Source organism: Oreochromis niloticus, linkage group LG17 (genome assembly GCF_001858045.2).
Source record: "Oreochromis niloticus isolate F11D_XX linkage group LG17, O_niloticus_UMD_NMBU, whole genome shotgun sequence".
NCBI classification, from domain to species: domain Eukaryota; kingdom Metazoa; phylum Chordata; class Actinopteri; order Cichliformes; family Cichlidae; genus Oreochromis; species Oreochromis niloticus.
In genome coordinates, this window is record NC_031981.2 from 13,587,565 (window position 1) to 13,604,416 (window position 16,852).

Here is a 16,852-nt window from a genome sequence, read left to right on the forward strand (position 1 = left end):
CTTTGTTCTGTTCTTTGCTCCCTTCCTGCAGCATGTTGCTGCTACAGTTCGACCCTGTCACTATCAGGTAGTGTTGAAAAACTGACAAAGGCAGCTCCACTTGGATTCACTGGCAGTGAATCCAAGCTGAGAAGTGAAGTTGGATCTTAAACATCCAAAACTACCTCAACCGTGGAGGGAAGGATGAAAGAGTGGTACGTTAACAATGTTACAAAAGCTGGGGGTAATATGACGTGCATCTCTTTGCAGCTAATTACAACCACAGTGTGCAGTAAAAGGTTGGTAAAACTGAGGAAAATGAGAAGCAGGAGAAAAATTTCCCTCTGATGATGGTGGCATACTGTAAATATAGAAAGTAAGAAAAGAGAGAAGAGGAACAGAGAGCTTTGCATATGAATATTAAATTTCTTCTTCACACTGCAGCAGCTCAGGGTGAGAGCCGGGGGCCAGAGGAGTGAGAGAGTCAGCGTTAAGAGTAAAATATGGAAAGAATGAGCAGGATGAAAAGACATGGATAGTAGGGCACATTCCTCTTTCTCTTTGTCAGTAAGAAACAAAGGGAGCAGCAGACTGACACAAGGCGTGAGGAAGAGATAAGGTGATTAGAGGTAAAAGGGGGATTGTGAGGTATCAGGCAACCCAGGCAAGGATATTAAAAATAAATCCCTCAACACACTTAATCCACCGCTATGATATTTTAAGTTTAAGTTCAAGTGAGAGCGTGAGGGCATTCAGACTGTGTCCCAGATTTAAAGGTTTAGTAAGCCTGCTCTCATGCTAGTTGCTATAGTATAAGCTAGTAAGCATAGCTTTGTAAAAGTTTAACTTAAATTTGACTCCTATGAGTTTACAATCAAGGGAACAGTTCACCCTGCCTGGGATAGGGTTACCGGGGCCCCGCCCTGGAGGCAGGCCTGGGGATGGTGGCCAAGCGGGGCCTTAGTCCATGGGGCCCGGTAGGGCACAGCCCAAAAAAGGGACATGGGCCCATCTTACTGTAGGCCCACCACCCACAGGAAGCGCAGTAGGGGTCAGGGGTTAGGTGCAGTGTGCGTCGGGCGGCAGCCAGGAGCAGAGGCCCTGGCAGGCCGATCCCCGGCTACCAAGGCTAAATTTAGTCGAGTGAGTTTTAATAAACCCAAATTATCCAGATGTTGGCTTGAGGTTTCAGTACCAGACATAAAGTTAGATTGAGCTTTACCCTCATCTTGGCGCAGGCATCTTGTGTGGACTCCGTCCCCCTCAGCTCCTTCACCAACATTGAGCCCAAGTACTGTTGAAAACACACAGACAACACGATGCTAGGTAAATGCGTGAACTTTTGCATCAACTTTGTGACTGCTTTTAAATTTCCAATACCAGCTGGATGCACCAGCAGAGGGCAACTAACAAAAGTCAAAGAGAAAAGCTGGAACTAAGAAACCAAATCATTGGAACAAAAAATACAAAACGTGGTCTTTTACAGCCAATTGGTGGATTAAATGATAGGTAGGAAATATAAGTTAGGCTTTTCTCTTCTCTGATGAAGACGAGTCCCACCGACATTCATTTTTGCAGATGAACTCGAACGGAAACGATGGAGACGAAGTCTAGCAGCAGGAAGAGTCATCTGCTGTCAAATTTCTTAGCCGCTCTGATGGTGACTGATGAATTAGTCAGAGCCATCCTCTCAAGGAATGAACAGACCATCCTGCTGCCATCAGTGCTGCTCAGTAGGACATCGCTGTTTCTACCATTGCTGCTCCTGTCTAGGTCGGGACTGGTGACAGCTGTTTTACTGCCTCAGCTGCTTGCAGCGGTGACCCTGCTCTATGGCTTGATTATGATAAAATGGCTTGAGCCAACCTGCCAAATGATCAGCAAGCAGTGCTGTAGCTGAACGCTATGCTGAACTCTGCTGAAGAGGATACCACAACCTCCAACAGCAGCCCTTTCTAATCACGTCGTAAGTTAAGACACCTGCTTCATCAATGTAATTGTAGACTGTATATCAAAGAGCATTTGGGGTCTGAAAATCGAAACTGATACATAGTTCCTTAAACCTGCATTCTTAATGACAGCTAGCCTGGGGCAACTGATGTCTCTCTTGATCCATGACCTCAGTGAAGGCTTTCCCAATCAGCTTATAGTCATAATCAAACAATCAAAGTTTTATTTAATTAACATCATGTAGATACGCTTGTGAGGAGTGTGCAATGTCTCTACGTAGCTCAGTCAAGTCCACCCCTAAGCTGTAGCATCTAGTTTTAAAATGCCAAGATATGGCTTCCCAAGAGGACCTTACTAAAACCAGTGTCTGATGTCCCAGTGGCTAGTCAAGCTTGTATATACAGTTTATCATCCACCTGCAGATCTTTTTTTTTTGCTGTTAAAAAGCTAGTTCTACCCTTTTCCAGTAGCAGAGCACTTCATTTTCAGTTGTGTAAATGAGATTAGATCCTGGAACCTATTGCAGTTTGGGGGAGTATTATAAAAATTATATTTTCCACTAAAGAAAAGTTGACTTAGTTTTAGTTCTTAGAACAAAATCCCATCCCATTCATTCTCAGGATAAGCAAAATTAGGGTCACGAGGGGCTCGAGCCGAATTGGCAGAAATCGGTATCGGCCAAAGAAATTGGAATCAGTGCATCTCTCCCTCTAACCATTGCTATGTGTGTCTAGTTTACAAGCTGGCCAGGTCTTGACTGTCAACCAGCTCAGCCTGGATGTAAACAGCATAAACAATGCAGACAATGCGGAAGGCTTCCTACATGGCTCATATGGGGTTTCATTAAAGGCACACAGCAGTGATTACATCAACCTTGAGAGGCTCCCTGAGGTACATTAACATTGCTGTCTGGTAGATCCTTCTGTCTGGATGCAGTTAATAATTTTGCACACGTAGTATCAGATTTAATAAAGAAGCTACTAATGGTGACGGTGTTTTACAGGGACAATGTTTATGTTGGCATTAGAGTACTTAATGGGCGTGACATTCACTGCCTGACAATGACTGCCCAGCTTCTGGAAGGGGCTCTATTCCCCAAAGTGGGACCTTAAGCAGGCTTTTAGTGAATTAGGAGAGAAATATTTACAGCTTCATTTATCTCATCTATTTAACTCTACAATAAATGACTCGAAAGTCAAGGACCACACGTGATTTGTCTTGAATCTGATGGACAATATATTTGCTTAAAGTCAAGAAACATCATTCTGGGCCAATTGCTTTTTCGCAGCACAGACACTGACTCAGTCATATTTTCAGAGTCTAGTCCTTGGCAGATCAGAAAGAGGTCGTCTGGGCATGTTAATACTTTGTCTTGACTCAAGCTAACAACGTTAAATCGCTGTTATGGCTGGCTTGCTGGCAGTTATCTGAGAAATTGCATTATAGTTGCACACAAGACCAGCTGCTGTCTCCTATACCATGTCGCTGGCAGTAATTTTGGCTTTTATTAGTTTCAAATAAAATTCGAGGCAACATAACAAGGCTAGGACTCTACAGCCATGCTACTAGCTTTGTAAGTCTGTATCTGGGTAACTGTAACATCCGCATGCAATGATAAACAGAAGGACATTTTTAATGTTTGGCATTTGTTAATATATTGTTGAAATGCATAGGCTGATTGGTTTCATTACATGCTAAGTGGACAGTGGACCTCTAAGGCTGCTGGGATTGTCACCAACAAACTTCATATTGGTGTTGGAGGAAAAGGTCAAGAAAACTCTGAATGATAGTACTGTCCAACAATCTTGAGCCACCCCCCAATTTCTTTATTTTTTGTTTCCAAGTAGCCAGATTTTTCCTGCAATTTTTTTAAAGTGGTCTTGAGGAACAGTTCTCCAGCCTTTCTAATTGTCTTTCAAAGCTTTTCTTTGCACATTTGTTGGATTTCACTCATCAGTCCAGCGCTAACCCCTGACCATTTTCAGAGGAATGTTTTTGTTTCATTAGAGGGGCCCACATCCTCATTTTAGAGGTTTGACAGTGGTTTTTAGTGGATAAAGGCGAATGGCTTAAACGTGATTTGAGTTGCAGTTTGGGGAAGGCCTCGGAGGGGACCGGCGGCGACTCTTGGGCCTGGCAGATCCCCGTGTACTAATGAGAAGTGAAGAAGTAAGGGAATTAAAAAAGCGGAGGGAGGATGCCACGGAAATGAGAACAAACAGCTTGTAGAACTGAGGATGTCATATATAGATAAGAACTGGAAGTGCTCGGAGGCGAGGTCCCACTCCTCTAATTCATATAATTAATCTCCAATTAATCCACTTAATACTGACCTTTGAATGATTCAAGCACAAAATACGTACCCAATGCAAGAAATGAGTCAGTGTTGTCTACACATAACAGACAACTTACCATTTAAAATGGATAATTTGCTGTCTTTATCTTTCGTTGATAGAAGCCTGTCACAAACAAATTATTTGTTCTTCTTTCTTTAACTGAATCTGTGTAAATGTCAAGGATTTTTCAAACACGGTTTGAAAGACAAGAAAAAGTATTTTGCACCAACAAGGTGATTTTCAAAGAGCTACAAGCAGAAAACTTGTTGTATCTCAACACGGTGCCATTGTGCTCTTAAGAATTTGAGAAAACTAAACAAGTAGAGGACAAAAGAAGAAGTGTCAGGCCTAAAAATTTAGATGAACAGTACCTGAAAATCAAGTTCTTAAGAAATGAGAAACGAGGAGAAAAGGCTGAGGTATCCCAAATTACACAAGAACTGAACTGAAAATGAGTGGCAACAGGTCTTATGGAGTGATGTGTCATGAATACGTCCGGATAGAGCCACAACATTGAGTGTTTACAGTCATCTGTAAATCACGGTAGAGGCTCTGTCATGGTTTGGAGCTGCATTTAGCCGGTGATGTTGAAGATCTTGTCAGAATGGATGGAATTATAAATCTAGAAAAGTGCATTAGATTTTTATTCATCATGTAATACCATGTGAAAAGCACCTGAATGGTAGCAGCTTCATGACAGTGATCCCACACACACCAAGTGTCCATATGTGGATTGAAAAACACAAATTGGAAGACTAAAAGGATTGGCCTCATCAGAGCCCAGACCTCAACATTATTGAAGCCGTCTTCAAAGACCCAAGAGGAGCTTTGAATGTCCTTCAACAAGCCTGGAGAACTTTTCCTGAAGACTATTATAGACATACAAGAAAGCTGTGAAGAATAAAGGTGGTCACACCAAATATTGACTTTGAAGCTTGTTAGAATTGTACACACTGTATTTGCCTGAGTTCCCATTTGTGTTTCCACATTTTTCAGTAAATCACTGCACTGTTTCCCATTTTCCTACAAAATACAAAGCAACATGAGCAGGTTTAGCTCACCAGGTTGACCCATATGAAAGAGCGACATCGCAAAACATTCGTGTCTGAGCCTGAGTATTACTCAAAGATATTTTGTATTTTCATATCTTCAAAGTTTTTTTTTCATTAATAAGAAAGAGTAGGCAGTCTGTGCTGAGATAATATTGGCTGTTAATGATGTTGCATGTTTGGTAATAACGTCAAAATGTCTGCAGGGTTTTGCGGGAAATGGATCTCTAATAACTTCAGATAGTAATTTCAAAATCTAGTTGTAAAGCTGACATAATAAAGTTGCAATGTTATGCGAGGAGCCGCTAAAAGTAGAGAGAATTTTGTTTGTTTAGAGCCTGAGCTGAAAATGAGAACACCGCTGATACACCGCATCTTTTGTTCTGCCCTGGCTTCTTTTTTTCTTTTTTTTTTTTAGCAATTTCTCTTTTTTTTATTAAAACAAATACAGTGCGGTCCCCTTCAGTGTCCTATCCATCTAATTTATTCTTATTCACTCTCCAGCTCCCGTCACCTTGCCAGTATTCACACTGAGCGCTCTTGCCTGGCGCTCTGTTGAGGCTCTCCCTCATTTATCTCACTCTCTGAGCTTTCTGGAGCCTGTTGTCCTGGGACAGATAGCATTAGAGATCTTGTCATAAATGGCTCCACGAAAGCACCGCCACCATTTTTCCCCGGTGGCCCACCCGTCGTGCATTCCTCCCATTTTCCCAAACACATTGCTTGTGTAGTTATACAACTGTTGGAAGCCTAATGGTCCAAGCTTCTGCTATCAATCTTCTAAGGTGTAAAAAATAAGAAGGGTGGGTTTCTAACTGAGGGATGACACACTCTTGGGAAACTTCTTGCACCTCTTTTTCACAGCCTCTATCTCATTTTTTCCCCTGCTTTTATTCAAATTAGACATCAAACTCGGATTTAATTTCCCAGCTTCTTTTTTTCTGTTACATAATAACCAAGCTCATAACTACTCTGTCTTCATCTCACTGCCATCAAACCATCCAGTCTAAGAGATCCATTTATATTGCCTCTCAATGTTTCTGAAAGCAAATGGCAAATTGGTTTCTGGTTACCAAGTAAGTAATCAGCCTGGAAGCTGAGTATGTAACCCGTGAGAGGTGCGAGGCTGTATCTGTGGTAACGTGGATATGTAACATCCTTTATGTAACTGGCAAAGGTCTAAATTTACCAAAGTACTGAGAATAACCGAGTGCAGTATTGACTGAGAGGTGAAGCTGAGGGTCACTGATCTTTAATAATGTTATATGCAGCAGGAATTGACAGCATTCAAATAGAACCGAAACATTTAGTCAGTTAACCCACGAATCATTTAGCAAAGATTATGACTAGTTTTTCAATTGGTAGGAAAAAATGTAGATAAACCTGCTTGAATTTAGGGATTTTACTGCTACATTATAGACAATTTATAAACCAAATGATCAATAAATAAGAAAAATTTAAAAATGCTCAACAACAGGGTATGACTCACATAGGCTTCGTAGTCGCAGGACTGAAAGATGAGCTTCTCGGGGTGATGCTGCCAGTACTGCACCGGAGTGGATGAGGTGGCCTCGTTTGGCGGACGCAACGTGATTGGCTCACACCACTCGCCTGCCTGAAATCACAAGCAATTGCATGTCGGGATTACACAGGAGTAAAAGATGAGGGCATGACATTGCGGTCTGTGCTGCATATCCCGTGTTGACCTGATAAAAGTGTGTAAGTTTGTAATACAACAGCTTTCATGACTGCATGTGGACACGCCATCAAGGGGACATGCTTTGGAGAGCATCCAAAAGGAAATTAAACTTGGATGAATTATGCTCGGCTCCTGCACGTTCTCATGCTTCAGCTGAGCCGCTTGCTGCTTTTTCACCCAGTAAAGAATCCAGCTTTTTTTTTTTTTTTTAAACAAAAAGAAAATGCCCAAATCATGCCTTCATCCTTCTCGAATGTCTCAGGATAACAAGCCTGTTTTTTTGAGTCCTCCTTTTATAAATGAAACCAGATGATTTTTGCCTGAGGAGGTATTCACACATCCTCTGCCAAACACTGCATTTTTATGTGTCTGTTCACATCTGACTGTTTTTGTTTGGCAGAAGGCTGATGGACCGCAGAGGTGAGATCTTCTATTCCAATGCAAAATTTGTGGAATAAACAGCTCAGGGATGAACCTTTTCGAGAGAGTCCGCGGGAGTCAATTCTATGCTATACGCCACCGGTTTAACCACGTTAAACAGTTTTTCCCTTCTGAGAGAGATGATTCAAAATATTTAGTCGGTAAAAGTTTGTAGTTTTACCACTTTAATGGCCAAATGTGTCTAGAAAGAAGTGAGCTGCAGTAATTGTTCTCTGGGGAGGAAACAAGGAGAGCGAAAACAGACGGTGAGGGAAGAGCTGGCGTGAGAAACGTTTGCGGCAACCAATCATGGAAACATTGTGACAGCCAGAGAACAAGGGTAATGACACAGAATAAGGATGTTTCCTCCTTCCTCTAACAGTTGTCCTTCTATTCTTGCAGAGATGATTCAACAGAGATTTGTTTTTGGAAAAGGGGGAGCTACACTGTGACGCACACACACTTAAAGAGATTTATCAGGGCAAGCATACCGTGTGCTAGTCTGCACTGATGGACTCTCTGATTCACACGGAGACACCAAAAGACCCCAATCATACTGAACCAAAACACAGCTGCTGCTGCCTCCGATGTAAGCCGGCATGTGTCTGAATCACTGTGCTGCTACTGATTGAAAGCCATAATGTTCTAATTTAGCATTTCACATGAGATTACAAGTGGCTGAATGGACGAGACGCTTACTTCTTAAGTCTTATTTATTTTGAACTTTGAAGTAATAAATGATTAAATAAAGAAGTTTAAAAAAAACACCTTTTGTTTTTATACATGTATAAACATATATATGTATATATATATATGCTTGGTATTTTTAGTGACCTATCTATGCAGCAAACACTGCTGTAGATTATTAATGAGGACTTTTGTTAAAATAACTAAGAAGATAATATTTTTATCTCCCATCTCATATTTTAAAGATTGTCATTTGATTACTAATATTTCATCTGTAATTAAGATATATCCAACTGTCCTGATTACAAACTGCCATGAAGCTCATTTGTTTCTAATTGCTAAAAATAATAGATTACAGCTTACATGTAGACGTAAAATCATATTTGCATTTATATTACTTTACATAAAGAAACGCATTTTGGTATGAAAATGAGCTTTTCTACTATTTCTTATTCTGTTTTCTTAACTCATCACTGTCCAACAGTGAGCCACACAATAAACCTTAAAAGGTTTTGATGAGATTTGATTCAGTGTTATATTTTGGCTTTTAATGCGACTATAAGAATGCTTATGTATTCAAGCAGCCAGGTCTGCATCTATGATTATGACCATTCATAATACACTCCTGGAGTCCATCCCTCTCTCCCAGTTCCCATCTTCATTCATCCCTCCATCCTCTCCTCCCTTCCTCACCATGCTGACTTGAGCCATCTGTCGCTCCAGCTTGGATCGCGGCACGTCCTCAAAGTAGTTGTCATTGCTGCGCTGCCTGCGCCGGGCGTCCGCCTGCATCATGAGGTGCTGCACGTCCAGAGATCCACCTGGGACCCCTGCTGTGTACGCTGCCTGGCCTACCGACGGGCTGAGCTGGGGAGGAGTGTGGTTTCCTCCGGGCTCCTGGTGCAAAACACGTGTGGGCAGATTGAGAGGGGTTAAAGGAAGCAAGGGAGGTTTCGTACATCATTTTATAATGTGCTATGTCACCGCTGCAAGTGCAAAAGTAGGGCAATGCAATGCAATGCAATGTGTCACATTACATTTTTCAGCTACAGTGATGCTTTTCTGCTGACTACCCAAAACCACTTTGCAAACTTGAGGACGAACAGCAGTGTCCTGTTACCAGGAGGTCTCAGTAGATCCATCAGTGCCCTTAATCACAACAGTGAACCCTTGCCTGCTCAGTGTAAGTCACTTTAAGCGAAAGCACCTGCTAAATCCTTAAAGTGGAAAATGATGTTCATTTAAGAGGTTTTCAAACTTGAGTAGGAAACTCAAATACCCAAAAGAATTAAAACTTCCATTGGCACAAGGGTCTTACAAAGTAAAAGGTCAGTTATTTCTCCTGAGAGGCTGTTCACTTTCAACTGATATCGTACGAGAAGACTCTTGAAGAAGCTTGGTAATATTTTCTTGCCTATGCAAGCTCATGCATTGCATCTCAGTTGCTGTCTAAAGCTTTGCTGTGTTCCTTCACCCATTTTGTCCATCACACAAAACTGTCTGCTCTTGTTTGCGCAGGATTACTGAGTAAACACAGCCCTCTGCTCACACACTGGAAGAAAAGGGGCTTGAATACATAATTTCTCCCTGCACTGAGCCATTCAGTATCATCACGCTTTGCTTTAATTACACATCTTTGTAACACCTTTAGGGAATTTTGAGAAATTAGGACTGAAATCAAAAGTCTGAAAGTTTTGTTTCAGACTAGACCATTTGCTTGCTCTAGTTTGGAACTTTTTTCTGTTTTATATGTCTTGAAATGTGGACTTCAAAACGCCCTTTAATATTTTAAGACACATTCAAGTAATACCACATACCATATATGCTGCATCTAAGCTAACGGCCCTTGTGCCTGGTTGAGCATTTAAAACTTTATTAAAGGAGCCAAACAAATTCCTTTCCCCCTGGAAACTAACAAGGATTATTGTTGTAATATTTTTCAACCTATTTCATGACTCAGCAGTTTACAGGAAGACGTGTTTAGGAACAGCGGGCTGTTTCAGCACTGCCTCCAGATTTTCAGGCTTTCTCTGGGCTTGACAAAACCGAGATATAGGAGCGTAGCTGTGATGGGAGAGGGAAAGCCAATTCATTGTGAGTAGCATCCAGGACAAATCAGCAGGGAGGAAACGGCGGTGGGACGGCCATTTTGCGCCTCTCTGAGAGATTTGGGTAATCATCTGGGTGGTAACTGCAGCAGTGGGGAGGCTGAATTTCCCTCAGAGAAATAGAGAGCCATCTGGGAAGGGAACTACTGTCTTATAGAGTCATGATAATTTGAATCCTAATTGGTTAAGGTATTGCTCAATGCTATCATGGGTAAAACCACATACTGTCAGCTCGCAGAGACCCACTCACCCGTAAGGAGATGGCCCGTGGAGGTTTCTGTGGGGTGTCTTCGTGTAGCCGGTCCCCCAATGAGGCCAGAATCCGTTTTCTGTGGCCAATAAGGTTGATCTTCAGTACCTGATAAACACAAAGATATTCGTTTTCATGCATTGTGCACAAAGATCATTCATCGTAGTAGACCTGAAATAGTTATTTGACGCACAGAATATCATTTAAGTCATTTTCTTTTAAGCAAAAAAAAAAAAAGCGTGCAAGTCTCAAACATCTGTCCAAAACATCCGTGTTGTTAGGGGATTTGTACTATAGTTCTTGCTCCACACCAAGATTTACAATGTATTAAAACATAATAGGTGCATCGACCACAAACAACTCCGCTGGCAAAAAACGATGACCCTCATTTCATTTGCATAATTTAAAACAACTTTTAGCGACAGTAAAAGAGTTCAAAGGCTTTTAGACGGGACGATAACAAGATTATGTGAGTGTGTAAAAAAAAAAAAATGCAAAAAGGTAACAGATCATCATCATTAGCCTAAAATGGAGAATAATACTAGTATTCAGAGAAGGGTTTCACAGAGAAAAACATTGGAGAGCACTAGCAGAGCACTCAGGGGTGCGCTAATGAGTGCATAATGATATAAAATGCCCCCAAGAACACGCATGTCATTGTTGTTATTACATAACCAACATGGCTTGGATGGCTCCAAACTGGTAGTTGTGCCTTTACCTGAATAACAGCACAACTGTACCTTATATATAAAGAATATCAGGTATGTATGAGACTTACGCCTAAGAGAAATATTGAGAGAGACAAGGGTATAAAAAAATACATTTGATCGATTAATTATTGCTTTTTTGTAACGTTGGTCACATTGGACATAAATGGTCTGGACCACGGTTTCCATTTTCATCTACCCGCCTGTGTTTACAGAAGCGGGGTTTTTTTAAAGGCTAATAAAAACCCAAATCCTCATTAGATCGTACCTGATATTTATTCAAAACATTTTGACAACAGCATATCTCTTGCAACCAAAACCTGCTCACTCACGATCGGTCTGTTACTCGGTCGACAAATGGACAACAAACAGAAAAGCATAAAACAGAAATCTTTAAATTTGATCTTTTTTAGAAATTACATTAATGGTCGATGAAAACAAAAAACTGTTTCTGAAATTTTAACTTGTATGATTCTTCTTAAAATTAAAAAAAAAGAAAGACGACAGCAAAAGGTGTCTCGTACAGCTTCATTAGCACTTGATCCTGAAAGGACCTTGAAGCTATAGGCACACCTTTTGTTCTCATGTACATCATTTACAGATCCAGCCTCTGCTCTTATGTAAATAACACTGTTTATATAACATCACAAAGAATTAGCTGTTTCTTTGTAATTCTAATGGCAGATAGGCTAGCTATAGTTTTGTATTTGAGTTACATCAGTCTTCTTGTATGACAGCTAGCAAAAGAGTATTGAACAAAATGTCAACCTATTCTTTTAGAGAGCTTTGAAAAGAGGCTAGCTCATCATTTCAGTGACTAGATTTGTCTCAAAGATTCGCTTTATGAATTCTAAAGATCTGTTAGCAGTCTTTAAGCTAAGCTAACCGTTGGCTACCTGCACCTCAACAGCAATTCATTAATCTTCCCTTCTAATCACAAAAGCAAATAACTGCAAGTCCCTAAATGCCTGTTCTAAACTAGTACTACTGCTTAACAAAGTGTTGTTAGTGACAGCTGAGAGTGTACTCGGAGATTTTGCTCTGACACCAATTAATTGCAAATTCCACAATGAGATTGTGACAAGTTTGTAACTGTCTATTGGTTTTTTTTTCCTTTCTTTCCCCAGGTTCTCATTACACAGTCACAGAGAAAAAAACGAAGAAAAAAAACATGCACTTGGACTCCAATGAAAGCGTTCATTCTTTCTCTGGTCACCAGGCGTCCACTGACGGTGCCAGTTACTGGGTTTTCTAAAGAGGCGGCCTGGAACATGGCAGCCTTCTGCAGGGATGTTCTCTTTGCACCTTCTGGCACCAAACTTCAGTATACAACAAACTTCTGCAGGTTTTATAGAGCTGCCTCTGGAGAACTTCCAGTAAACGTATTTATGAACATGAGAGAATTTGAATGTGTCTTCAGGGCAAAGGGTGGTAATTAGCCTCATTGCACGGTCTTGCTGTCAGTCTAATGACCTGCCTCTGTTTGAGTCAGCGCAACATAAAATCTCCCTCACCAATTACTGCTGCACATCTGCGGAAGAAGCATAAAAATACAAAGAAACAACCAAACAGGCGCGTAGGATGCACACGGTACGATTCTACCAACGTGAGCGCAAACCTAAACAATCAAAGAGAGCATAAATAAATAAATCATATTCCTTGCATAGTAAATGGAGCAGATATGCAAACAACTCTTCTATAATTTATCAAGGAAGTTCAGAAGTGGTAAGTAGGTCTTATAACTTTTATTTCATTTCATAAAATAAAGAACACACTGTTTGAACAGTACAAAGAATACAGCGTGGCCAGCAATGTGTTAGTCTCCACTGGTCTTCACTGCATGCGAACATGTTTTAATTGTTCATTTTAGACCGATCAAAGGGAAATCAAGAGCAGAGCTGGGACTAGCTGTTAGTGGAATAAATTGGGATATTATATCCACTACATGGTCCCTCCACCAGTTTCAGTCACTCTTCACCAGCTTTTTAGAAAACACAAGCTGATATTTTGTAGTGATACTTTAATATCTGCCCCAGTCTGTCGTTAAGCACTGACTTAGTGAATTTAGTGCGGTAAAAATCAAGTGATGTTTGTCCTTCCTTTAAAATGCCAGTAATATTAGAAGGAAAAATAATGAGGGACACAAATAATAATAATAAACATAAATGCAAATGTGATGCATTCTCAGTCTTTTAACTTTTGGCTTTTTTTCTTTTTTTGATATTAGAGATGATGATAGAGAAATTCTGGCCAGATACTGATGTTTAAAATAATGGAAAAAAATCTAAATTTAAAGTCTGTTTTGCTTGTTTTCATTTCATTTGTGCAAACCAAGAAATCATTAATATTAAAGCCCTGCTGATGAATTTTTAAGACCATTGTTGGTGGCTATTATTCATTAATTTGTTATTTCGAGATACTGGCAGAGATTCTTTGTTCTCTCCCTCAGATACATGAAAATATAAAAAAAAAAAAAAGTTCCTTTGCCAACAGGGAAGCTGCAGAGCGCCCTCTGGAGGACAAACTATGCAACATCAGCACTTATAACACGGCTGAAGGGTGTTTCTTTCGTAACTTCTTTGCGTTTATCGTCCCATTTATCAGCTAATTATTGTAAAATAGCTGACTAAATTTTTAGTCTTGCAGCTCTTCACACTGTTTCTGAATACTTAACCAGCCCAAAGCTGAACACAGAAATATCGGCCCTTTATGCTGGTCAATGCCAACTTATTTGCTGATGTCAGCCCATACAGTTATGCAGACTAATAAAGTTTTGTCATTGCTTCATGCATTCGCTTTAAATTTGATACCCTTATTTTGGACTCTTGGTTGACTGACCAACTGTTGCATTGCACATTCAATAGGATGGCGTGATTTTTCTGCATTGGTATTCATTTTTCCTTCTTATAACCGATTTACGTAACAGCAAATGATGACTCTGCAGTGTAAAATGTGACATGTAGTTGAGTTTTCCTGCTATACGTAAAAAGTTATGAAATATTCAGCCTCCTGCCGATCTCCTGAGGGGCAACAGCGTGGCACAGTCCTCACATTGCTCTTTTGTCAAACACGCACACTCCAGAAAGAGCGCAGTAATTGCCTTGCATGGTGCGAATCTGTGTTATACTTTGCCTTATGCAACAGCATCTACTTCAAATACAGTAGAAGCCTCAACCTCGGCCTGAAGTTCAGCTGTCACCATAGCAACACGGAGCTGCAGCAGCAGTCGCCCACTCACGCTCATCCATGAAATAAATAAATAAATAAAATACACATGCACGTGGATGAGGATGTGTACTCACACACACACACAAAGAGCCCAAACAGCTGTTTCAGAGCTGCTGGGGAAGAAGATTATATTGTTATCCCTCAATAGATGCAAATTTAAATGCAACCCAGCCATTATTGTTAAAACACACACTCACTCCCTTCCTAATGGTTGACTGCAACACCAGCCCATTTGCATTGAAATTATATTCAGAGCAGGTGTATATATACTGTCAGGAAAAGTGCTGAGCTACCGCAGCATATACCCTCTTCTTCCACTTCTGTCTTGTGCTATAGCGCGAGATTACGCATTCACTTAAGCACAATTCTATTCAAATCAACTCAAACACGGAGCTCAGATGATATCATCTTGATAAGCCAATGCTTGTACATTCTGTTCCAACAGCACATTGACAGGTGGGAAAAAAGGGAAAAAAAAATGCTCAACAGATATAGACAGCATTTCTGTCACCGCAGGTGCAGCAAACATTTGATTGATGCTGACAGCAGAATAAATCTGGCATTATTCTCCATTTTATCACTGTCAGCAGATATCCTGAAAAGACCCAACCTAACACTGTCTTAGTCCACCTCTCAATCATTTTCTCACTCCATCATCTGGTGTAATTTTAAGAATACTGGCTCTTATTGATAAATAGTAGAGACTAAAAAAATTTGATTCATCCACGACTTTATTGTCAGTTTACCAGTTGTCATTTCTTGATTGAGCTGTGGTAGATGCTAACTAAAAATTGACTTATTTACTGGACTTGTGACTGGCTGGGTCAGCCTCATATGTTAAGAGATTGCGAGCTGGTGTGTTTCATGCACGCGCAACAACAGCATAGGCAGGTAGTCGTGCACTCACTTGCAGCCACAGACTAAGCTGTTATGATTAAAGTGAAAAACTACAGAAAGTTCACTAAAGTAAAACTGTGACGGAAAGCGCAAAAATGCAACAACAAAACCAATGAGACACTTAAACATGGACAAGTTAAAGAAGCTAACAAAGGAAAAGCGCCAAAACCGGAAAGCGCCATCCAGAGCTAGCAACAAGCCAGCAGCCTCGGTATGAGCAAAAGGTCAAAGCAGTGAGGAAAATTATGAAGACAAATGAAAAAGAGCGAGAGGGTCAATGGGGTGTTTTCTGGTAAAATTATAAAAATGATGGAAAACGATGTCAGTGCCTGACATTTGTTTTCTTATATGAATCTGGAGCACCTACTCTTGTTTTATAATGTAAAACGTCAAGTATTTATATCACTTTCCAGTTGTAGAACACTTTATTTTCAGCTGTTTAAGAGAGAGAAGATCCTGCAACGTACTGCAGTCTGGGGAAAATGTAAAGTTTAACACTCTCTTTGAAGAAAAGCGGATTTTTTTTAGTTTTTTCTATAGTTTTTCTATAGGAAGAAAAACTAGTATGTTCAGGCAACAGAGAAAACCTTGAAACATCCCATAAACTTGCTTTGGAGATACTCACAATTCACTTCAGTGTGATTTTAATCCTAGTAATAACTCAAATTTTGCACTCCTGGCAGACCAGAAAAGCTCAACACTACAAACCAGAAGGGCTTGTTTCGCTTGCAGTGAGACGGTGCTTGAAAGTGATGTCAGATATTAACAAAGGGTCCTGATTTCAGAACTTTGCTGCTATGATTGTGTTTTCTGTGTGTGCGTCTCTGTGTGCCGATCAATGCACTAATCCTGTTAGCAGTCCCGTTAGCCCAGATTGAACGGGCTTGATTAACGGATTAGATGACACACATACGGTTAACAGAGCCACACTTTCTCACAGCCATCTCCGCTCTGTGGCCTCTGTTCCCTGCTACATCTTGCCAGCTCCAGCTTTAGTCCAACAATTTAATTTACAAATAACAATGTTAATTGTAAGTCTGACTATTTCTAGAAACCATTCCATCTTTCTCTCTGCCATCAGAACTGAACAAAGTGTGATGTGGGAAGAGAAGACTGTGTTTTTATTATTTTCCAGTGCTGGAAGGACGTCATGTTGTTTGGGAGGATGAGAGAAAAAGGCAGCCGTACACAAAGGTGTGCAATGGCATTAGAAATACCAGTGTGTTGACCAATGTGACATTTGACCAAGGACACTTCTTTTTTTTTTTATGACAACCTTGACAGTGATCATTCAGTTTTCCCCCTCCTGTTTGAAGGCTGGACTGACAGCGTGTGAGATGCACACCTGTCTACAAACCAGCCGCTGTTAAGAGCTCTACCACCCACAGCTCATGTAGGTGATGACAGGCATGTCATATAAAGTTAAAAAACTTTACTAAAAAGTGCACTCATTTGTGAAAGATACAGTGTAACAAGATCTGAAGCACAGTTTACACTTTCAGGTGTGAAAGCTGCCCTTAAAATCCTTTAAGTAAAAAGAAA

The 16,852-nt window shown here is 40.5% G+C and overlaps 1 protein-coding gene and 1 long non-coding RNA gene across 5 annotated transcripts in view; one reads left to right on the plus strand and one right to left on the minus strand.

The window, feature by feature from the left end:
• The window catches only part of LOC102082052 (uncharacterized), a 37,138-nt gene extending 28,348 nt beyond the window's left edge, over positions 1 to 8,790 (plus strand). Inside the window, exon 3 of the long non-coding RNA XR_003214652.1 lies at positions 7,836 to 8,790. This is a non-coding gene — a long non-coding RNA (uncharacterized LOC102082052). The remainder of the gene's footprint in view (positions 1 to 7,835) is intronic.
• The window catches only part of anks1b (ankyrin repeat and sterile alpha motif domain containing 1B), a 255,384-nt gene that overhangs the window by 12,478 nt on the left and 226,054 nt on the right, over positions 1 to 16,852 (minus strand). For all 4 annotated transcript variants that reach the window (XM_003444938.4, XM_005451590.4, XM_013271197.3 and 1 more), the window contains 4 exons: positions 10,479 to 10,586; positions 8,814 to 9,017; positions 6,804 to 6,929; positions 1,202 to 1,273 (listed from right to left, as the gene is read on the minus strand). In XM_003444938.4, the coding sequence (XP_003444986.1) occupies positions 1,202 to 1,273; positions 6,804 to 6,929; positions 8,814 to 9,017; positions 10,479 to 10,586 (510 nt within the window). The remainder of the gene's footprint in view (positions 1 to 1,201; positions 1,274 to 6,803; positions 6,930 to 8,813; positions 9,018 to 10,478; positions 10,587 to 16,852) is intronic.